Source organism: Argentina silus (genome assembly GCF_951799395.1).
Source record: "Argentina silus genome assembly, contig: scaffold_128, whole genome shotgun sequence".
Taxonomy (NCBI): domain Eukaryota; kingdom Metazoa; phylum Chordata; class Actinopteri; order Argentiniformes; family Argentinidae; genus Argentina; species Argentina silus.
This window is the reverse complement of record NW_028152577.1, coordinates 45,001-55,000: the sequence shown is the minus strand read 5'-3', so window position 1 is coordinate 55,000 and position 10,000 is coordinate 45,001. Positions and strand designations below refer to the sequence as shown.

Here is a 10,000-nt window from a genome sequence, read left to right as displayed (position 1 = left end):
GGTCACCTTCCACAGGTCACCTCCCACAGGTCACCTTCCACAGGTCACCTCCCACAGGTCACCTTCCACAGGTCACCTCCCACAGGTCACCTCCCACAGGTCACCTCCCACAGGTCACCTTCCACAGGTCACCTCCCACAGGTCACCTTCCACAGATCACCTCCCACAGATCACCTCCCACAGATCACCTTCCACAGATCACCTCCCACAGATCACCTCCCACAGATCACCTTCCACAGGTCACCTCCCACAGGTCACCTTCCACAGGTCACCTTCCACAGATCACCTCCCACAGGTCACCTTCCACAGGTCACCTTCCACAGATCACCTTCCACAGATCACCTCCCACAGGTCACCTTCCACAGGTCACCTTCCACAGATCACCTCCCACAGGTCACCTTCCACAGGTCACCTTCCACAGATCACCTCCCACAGGTCACCTTCCACAGGTCACCTTCCACAGATCACCTCCCACAGATCACCTTCCACAGATCACCTCCCACAGATCACCTCCCACAGATCACCTTCCACAGGTCACCTTCCACAGGTCACCTCCCACAGGTCACCTTCCACAGGTCACCTCCCACAGGTCACCTTCCACAGATCACCTCCCACAGATCACCTCCCACAGATCACCTTCCACAGATCACCTCCCACAGATCACCTCCCACAGATCACCTTCCACAGGTCACCTCCCACAGGTCACCTCCCACAGGTCACCTCCCACAGGTCACCTTCCACAGGTCACCTCGCACAGGTCACCTCCCACAGGTCACCTTCCACAGGTCACCTCCCACAGGTCACCTCCCACAGATCACCTCCCACAGATCACCTCCCACAGATCACCTCCCACAGGTCACCTTCCACAGGTCACCTTCCACAGATCACCTCCCACAGGTCACCTTCCACAGGTCACCTTCCACAGATCACCTCCCACAGATCACCTTCCACAGATCACCTCCCACAGATCACCTCCCACAGATCACCTTCCACAGGTCACCTCCCACAGGTCACCTTCCACAGATCACCTCCCACAGGTCACCTCCCACAGGTCACCTTCCACAGGTCACCTTCCACAGATCACCTCCCACAGATCACCTTCCACAGATCACCTCCCACAGATCACCTCCCACAGGTCACCTCGCACAGGTCACCTCCCACAGGTCGCCTCCCAAACACTTCCAGAAGTGCTTATAAAAGTCTGTCGGCAGTCCGTCCAGTCCAGGAGCTCAACCAGGAGCCATCTGACCCACAGCAGCAGTGAGCTCCTCCAGGGAGATGTTGGCATCCAGGACAGCTCTGTCCTCGGAGCCCAGCTGAGGAAGCCCCTGCAGCAGCTCGTCCACACACTCTGTTACAGTCCTCCATCCTGAAGAGGGCGCTGTAGAACTCTACGGCATGTTGTGTCATCTCAACCAGGTCAGTCGTCACCGTACCATCAGGGAGGCGGAGACAGAGCATCAGTTTGGTCCGAGAGACGGACTTCTCCAGGTTAAAGAAGAAGGAGGTGAGAGCATCCATGTCTCTAACGCTGGTGAACCATGACCTGACCAAAGCCCCTTTAACTCTCTCATGTAAAAATGAACCTAATTCCTGTTTCTTTTGTTGAAACATTCTGAAAAATCCTGAATGACTCTTTTGACTCTCACTGTAGAATGACTTGTATATTGTTGACAGAAAACGTGTATGTGGGCCTTGCCCTCTTCCCACCACTGACTTAGGGACTCAAAGTCCCTCTTCCTTTCTCTCCAGATTTCCCAGAATGTTTCAAATGTCTGACAGAAATCGCTGTCCTGAAGCAGCTTAACATTAAAGTGCCAGTATGAGCTGCATTTAGTGGTTGATGAAATATGAAAATCTAAAGTAACTAAGTGATGGTCAGACTCGGCCAGCCTGTGAGGGCAAGAGGTCCGCTTGTGCCCCACATCCCCGCGGATGTGCGGCAGCTCCTGCTCCACCACCTCGTTGGGAATGAGCAGGAGAACACTGGAAACGGTGACCCGGGTGATGGGCACGGCGAGTGGGGAAACCTGCAGATAGACGCCGTTCAGAGAGAAGCCACTCGCTATCATCCTGGAGGCGTAGGACAGGTTGGCGTGTCCCACACGGTCTCCCACAGCCAGGAGAACCGCCTCCACCAGAACAGATGGGTCGGGCGGCCATACTTAGCCATACTTAGCCATACTTAGCCAAACTCACCACACTCTCCACCACCAAACTCCCAGCATGCACTCAGAGGGTTAGAGAGATTATCATCACCTGGAGTCAACACAGAAGGGGGAGCAGGACTAACCCTAACCCTAACCTTTACCCTAACCCGGGAAGGAGGGAGAGAGGGAGAGAGAGAAAAGGCGGATCGAGATTAGCTGTGTTCTTTTTTACAGAGGAGAGGAGAGGAGAGGAGAGGAGAGGAGAGGAGAGGAGAGGAGAGGAGAGGAGAGGAGAGGTGATTACCCATAACCGCCTGGTCCAGACTGAAGTAGGCGACAGCCTTCAGGTGCAGCATGGACAGGTAACCCTGGCAACCACACACAGAGAGGAGGAGATGGTTGTTGAGAGAGAGAGAGAGAGAGAGAGAGAGAGAGGGACAGAGAGAGAGAGAGAGAGAGAGAGAGAACCACCTCCAACCACTCGGTGGCACCAACGTTCCCAAAATCTCCAGCGTCCCAACTGACAAACAGCAGACTCCTCTTAGGATGGAACCCTAGAGAGAGAGAGAGAGAGAGAGAGAGATGTGTTCTGGTGTTGATGTGGTTGTGATGGTGAAGAGGTGGTGGTCATGTTTTGGTCGTGTTGTGGTGGTGTTGGGGTCATGTTGTGGTTGTGTTGTGGTCATGTTGTGGTGTTGTGGTTGTGTTGTGATCATGTAATGGTGGTGTTGTGGTAGTGTTGTGATTGTGTTGTGGTCATGTTGTGTTGTGGTCATGTAGTGGTCATGTTGTGTTGTGGTCATGTTATGGTCATGTTGTGGTGGTGTTGTTGTGGTAGTGTTATGGTCATGTTATGGTGTTGCGGTTGTGTTGCGGTCGTGTTGCGGTGTTGCGGTCGTGTTGCGGTCGTGTTGCGGTCGTGTTGCAGTCGTGTTGTGGTCATGTTATGGTCATGTTATGGTGTTGCGGTCGTGGTGCGGTTGTGTTGTGGTCGTGTTGTGGTCATGTTATGGTCATGTTATGGTCATGTTATGGTGTTGCGGTCGTGGTGCAGTCGTGGTGCAGTTGTGTTGCGGTCGTGTTGCGGTCGTACCGTTCTGGACCATGGTGCTGAAGGTGCGTGCCAGCTCCAGCAGAAGAGACGTCCCCACTCCGGCCTTCACTGCCCCTGGACCCCACGCGTCCCTCTGGGCCCCCATGATTATATACTGATCTATAACCACAGCCATGATTATATACTGATCTATAACCACAGCCATGATTATATAACCACAACCATGATTATATACTGTTCTATAACCACAGCCATGATTATATAACCACAACCATGATTATATACTGTTCTATAACCACAGCCATGATTATATAACCACAACCATGATTATATACTGATCTATAACCACAGCCATGATTATATACTGATCTATAACCACAGCCATGATTATATACTGATCTATAACCACAACCATGATTATATAACCACAACCATGATTATATACTGATCTATAACCACAGCCATGATTATATAACCACAACCATGATTATATAACCACAGCCATGATTATATACTGATCTATAACCACAACCATGATTATATAACCACAACCATGATTACATACTGATCTATAACCACAACTATGATTATATAACCACAACCATGATGATATAACCACAACCATGATTATATACTGATCTATAACCACAACCATGATTATATAACCACAACCATGATTATATACTGATCTATAACCACAACCATGATTATATAACCACAACCATGATTATATAACCACAACCATGATTATAAACTGCCCCCCCCTACCAGGGTCAGTCTTGCCCTCCAGGGTAGAGAAGATGTTGTTGAGGAGGGTGGATGTCATGGTGTTGTAGACGCCCATCCTGACCCTCCGTCCCGCCCCAGAGCTGAACCCCGGCCCCAGGCGACAGCTGACGTAGGGCAGCCTCCCCTGCCAGCCCCGCGGGCAGGCTGGACCAGACAGCTGACTGGGGGGAGGGGGGGGGATGGGAGAGGGAGGGAAGAAGGGAGGGGTCATGTTGTGGTAGTGTTGTGGTGGTGTTGTGGTCATGTTGTGGTCGTGTTGTGGTGGTGTTGAGGTAGTGTTGTGGTGGTGTTGTGGTCCTGTTGCGGTGGTGTTGTGGTCATGTTGTGGTCGTGTTGTGGTCTGTTGTGGTTTGTTGTGGTCGTGTTGTGGTAGTTAAGTGTTTGTCTATTATTTTATTTCTCCTGGGTCCTACACCACACAACCTCACTCTCTGTCCATCAACTCTCTTGACCAATCACAGACAGGGAGGCAGGACTAACCTGAGCAGTTTGGAGGCTACATTAGCGCTGATTGGCTGGGCTGGGATGAGTGGCAGGCCGGAGGACTGGGTGGGAGGGAACTGGGTGTGGTTAAAGGAGGGGAAGCCGGGGGTGAAGGGGTCACCTGACCCCAGGTGGACCTGTGATTGGACAGGAGAAGAACAGTGAGAAGATAGGAGAGGAGGAGAGGAGGAGAGGAAGAGAGGAGGAGGAGAGGTAGATAACACAGCTACTCCGGCAGCCCTCTCTGATGCCTACTCCTCTCTGATGCCTACTCCTTTTGTCATTCCCCTAGACTCTCTGGTCGAAGAGGAGGAACAAAACTCCTCACCTCACCTAAGTGGTCACATAATGTCCTTCCCCTGTCACACCTGTCCATATCCACCTTTGAATTCCATGCTGTTTCTGTCACCTCCCCTGTCAAACTTCACATTGTCATTATCTGTCGTCCACCAGGTCAGCTTGGCCACTTCTTAAATGAGATGGATGTCCTTCTCAGCTTCTTCCCTGAGGACAGTACACCGCTCTCACTACTGGGTGACTTCAACATCCAGTCAGAGAAGCTTCACTTGTCTGGAGCACTTGACCTTCTCTCCTCCTTCGGCCTTACCCTGTCCCACTCTCCTCCGACTCATAAGGCGGGCAATCAGCTCGACCTTGTCTTCACCAGATCCTCCCATACCTCCAACCTTACTGTTACCCCTCTTCCAGTTTCTGATCATCATTTTATATCCTTCTCCCTTCCCCTCAAATCCTCCCTCTCCCAGTCAGTCTCTACCCACACTGTATCCTCTCATCACAACCTGCGTACCTTCTCCCTTACCGCTCTCTCTTCCTCTGTCTTATCCGCCCAACCCTCTGTTGAATCCTTCTCCCTTCTATCCACTGATGCAGCTTCCTCCACCCTCCTGTCCTCTCTTTCCTCATCCTTCGACTCTCAGTCAGTCTCACTCTCTGTCCACAGACCTCAAGGCCGGCACGATCCTCTCCACGCGCTCCCTGGCTGTCTGAAACCCTGCAAGCTTGTAGAATAGGGCTCCGGGCAGCTGAGAGGAAATGGAGAAAAACAGCCTCCCTGATGACCTAGAACCTTCTCTCTCTCCTCCTCAACTACACCTCATCTGCATCAACTGCTAAAGCTTCTTACTACCATTCCAAAATTCAATCCTATGCCTCTGACCCAAGGAAACTGTTCTCCACATTTTCCTCACTCCTCAACCCACCTCCTCCTCCTCCTCCCTCCTCCCTGTCTGTGGATGACTTTGTCACCTACTTTGAAAAGAAGGTTGATGACATTAGCAGCTCTTTCCCTCTACCTCTCACCAACACTGCTACCTTTCCTCCCAAACCCACTGTGCTACACCCGGTCTCTGGTTTATCAGATTTTTCCCCCTCTCCCCTGATGATGTTCTAAAACTGGTCACATACAAGCAGGCAACCACCTGCCCCCTCGTTCCTATCCCCTCCCCCTTTCTCCAATCCATCTCCAAAGACCTCCTTCCGTTCCTTACCACCATAATCAGTTCCTCTCTATCCACAGGATCTGTCTCAGCTGCCTTTAAGACAGCCAGAGTCAAGCCTCTTCTCAAGAAACCAATTCTTGACCCGTCTGCTGTCCATAACTACAGACCGGTATCCCTTCTCTCCTTCTTATCTAAAACCCTTGAACATGCTGTCTCTAACCAACTGTCTCACTACCTCCTTCAGAACAACCTCCCTGACCCTCACCAATCCGGCTTTAAGGCTGGGCACTCTACTGAGACTGCTCTCCTTACTGTCACGGAGGCTCTCCACTCTGCTGAGACTGCTCTCCTTACTGTCACAGAGACCCTCCACTCTACTGAGACTGCTCTCCTCGATGTCACAGAGACCCTCCACTCTGTTGAGCTTCCTCCCTGTCCTCTGTTCTCATTCTTCTGGACCTGTCTGCTGCATTTGACACAGTAAACCACCTGATCCTTCTCTCCACCCTTGGGCATCTCTGGCTCTGCACTCTCCTGGTTTGTATTCTACCTGGCCGATCGTTCTTACCAGGTGACGTGGAGAGGATCACTGTCCTCTCCACAAGCCCTCACCACTGGGGCCCCCAGGGCTCTGTCCTTGGGCCTTTACTGTTCTCCTTCTATACCAAATCTCTTAGCTCGGTAATTTCCTCACATGGTTTCTCCTACCACAGCTACGCTGATGACACTCAACTCTTTCTCTCTTTCCCCCCTTCTGACTCACAGGTGGCAACATGTATCTCTGCGTGTCTTGCAGACATTTCTGCTTGGATGTCAGCCCACCACCTCAAGCTCAACCTTAACAAGACTGAGCTGCTCTTCCTCCCAGGGAAAGCCTGCCCTCTCCAAGACTTCTCCATCACAGTAGAAAACTCTACTGTGACCTCCTCCCAGACAGCCAAGAACCTTGGGGTGATCCTTGACAACCATTATCCTGTGTGGCGAACATCACAGCGACAGAACGCTCCTGTAGATTCTCTCGTCTTGACTACTGCAGGCTACATCTTAACGGTCCCCCCTAAAAACTTTCACCCCCACTACCCCCCTGTACTAACCCTAACCCTAACCCCTGTACTAACCCTAACCCTAACCCTAGATACCTCTTCACCCCCACTACCCCCCTGTACTAACCCTAACCCTAACCCTAGAGACCTCTTCACCCCCACTACCCCCCTGTACTAACCCTAACCCTAACCCTAGAGACCTCTTCACCCCCACTACCCCCCTGTACTAACCCTAACCCTGGTCTGAGCATAGATTACTTTTTCTTATGATGACTGATGGATAGATGATTCACTTACTTAAACAAATGTATTTGTTGTAAGTCGCTTTGGATAAAGGCGTCTGTTAAATGCCATAAATGTAAATGAGGAGAGGAGAGGAGGAGAGGAGTGGAGGAGAGGAGAGAAGAGGAGAGGAGAGGAGAGGAGAGGAGAGGAGGAGAAGACAGGAGAGGAGGTATATCCTACATGTTCAGAGATAGCTGTGTCTGCGTTGAGGCCCAGTCTCCGGGGGTCCTGTGTGATGTCAGCAGGGTCTGGGTAGAGCAACGCCCCCCTAGCCCCGCCCCTCTGGGCTAGCCACACCTTCTCTGCATAGCTGACCCCGCCCCCCACACGCATCACCGCCACGCAGCCAACCACAGACACGCCTACCGAGCGCAGCCAATCAAAGTCCTCCTGACGCCCGTAGTTCACATAGACCACGCCCCCCTGGAGAGAGAGAGAGAGAGAGAGAGAGAGAGAGAGAGAGAGACTCACACTCTCTCTCTCACACACACACACACACACACAGGCCCAATCCCAATATTACTCCTACCACTTAGCAAGATGGTGGCAAATGCTACAGAAGCAACAACAGAAAACCACAAATAAAAGTATTTTCCTCGTTAATAAAGATTTAAAAATAATGAAACTTTTGTTTACAAGTATTACAGAAAATCGCTAGTAAGCTGATGTTAGCTAGCGAGCTAACGTTACAACGCTGTTTTAAGAAGGATGTCGAGAGCCCACACTATACACCCTACATACTACACCCTACACCCTATATACTACCCCCTACACTATACACCCTACATACTACACCCTACACCCTATATACTACCCCCTACACACTACCCCCTACACTATACACCCTACATACTACACCCTACACCCTACATACTACCCACTACACTATACACTATACACCCTACATACTACACCCTACATCCTACACCCTACATACTACCCCCTACACTATACACCCTACATACTACACCCTACATACTACACCCTACACCCTACATACTACCCCCTACACTATACACCCTACATACTACACCCTACATACTACACCCTACACCCTACCCCCTACACTATACACCCTACATACTACACCCTACACACTACCCCCTACACTATACACCCTACACCCTACATACTACCCCCTACACTATACACCCTACATACTACACCCTACACCCGACATACTACACCCTACACACTACCCCCTACACTATACACCCTACATACTACACCCTACACCCTACATACTACCCCCTACACTATACACCCTACATACTACACCCTACACACTACCCCCTACACTATACACCCTACATACTACATACTACACCCTACACCCTACATACTACCCCCTACACTATACACCCTACATACTACACCCTACACCCTACATACTACCCCCTACACTATACACCCTACATACTACACCCTACACACTACCCCCTACACTATACACCCTACATACTACACCCTACACCCTACACCCTACACCCTATGCCCTACATACTACCCCCTACACTATACATCCTACATACTACCCCCTACACCCTCCATACTACCCCCTACCCCCTACATACTACACCCTACACCCTACACACTACCCCCTACACTATACACCCTACATACTACCCCCTACACCCTACATACTACCCCATACCCCTACATACTACCCCCTACATACTACCCCCTACACCCTACACACTACCACCTACACCCTACAACTACACCCTACACACTAACCCCTACACACTACACCCTACACCCTAACCCCTACACCTACACCTACACCCTACACCCTACACACTACACCCTACACACTAACCCCTACACACTACACCCTACACCCTACACCTACATACTACCCATACCCCCTACACCCTACATACTACCCCCTACACTATACACCCTACACACTACACCCTACACCGTACATACTACCCCCTACACCCTACACCTACACCCTACACCCTACATACTACCCCCTACACTATACACCCTACATACTACCCCCTACACTATACGCCCTACATACTACCCCTTACACCCTACACCCTACACCCTACATACTACCCCTACACCCTACATACTACCCTCTACACCCTACACCCTACACTCTACACCCTACACCCTACATACTACCCCCTACACCGTACATACTACCCCTACACCCTACACCCTACACTATACACCCTACATACTACCCCCTACACCCTACACCGTACATACTACCCCTACACCCTACACCCTACACCCTACACCTACCCTCTACACCCTACACCCTACATACTACCCCCTACCCCCTACACCCTACAGCTTACACCTACACCCTAGACCCTACATACTACACCCTACACCCTACATACTACACTCTACACCTACACCCTACATACTACCCCGTACACACTACACCCTACACCCTACATACTACCCCCTACACCCTACACACTACACCCTACACCCTACACCCTACACTCTACACCCTACACTTTACACCCTACACCCTACACCCTACACACTAGGAGTAGGGGTAGGGGTAGGGGTAGGGGTAGGAGTAGGGGTAGGGGTAGGAGTAGGGGTAGGGGTAGGGGTAGGAGTAGGGGTAGGGGTAGGAGTAGGGGTAGGGGTAGGGGTAGGAGTAGGGGTAGGGGTAGGGGTAGGGGTAGGAGTAGGGGTAGGGGTAGGAGTAGGGGTAGGAGTAGGGGTAGGAGTAGGAGTAGGGGTAGGAGTAGGGGTAGGAGT

General features: G+C 51.3%; 1 protein-coding gene across 1 annotated transcript in view; it reads right to left on the bottom strand.

Moving 5' to 3' along the window:
- Positions 1–10,000, bottom strand: part of tfr2 (transferrin receptor 2) — a gene marked incomplete at both ends in the record, with an annotated part of 35,699 nt that overhangs the window by 11,382 nt on the left and 14,317 nt on the right. The window contains 6 exons of the mRNA XM_083697995.1: positions 2,455–2,518; positions 2,622–2,704; positions 3,244–3,363; positions 3,973–4,154; positions 4,474–4,613; positions 7,445–7,687. Of these exons, the coding sequence (XP_083554121.1) occupies positions 2,455–2,518; positions 2,622–2,704; positions 3,244–3,363; positions 3,973–4,154; positions 4,474–4,613; positions 7,445–7,687 (832 nt within the window). The remainder of the gene's footprint in view (positions 1–2,454; positions 2,519–2,621; positions 2,705–3,243; positions 3,364–3,972; positions 4,155–4,473; positions 4,614–7,444; positions 7,688–10,000) is intronic.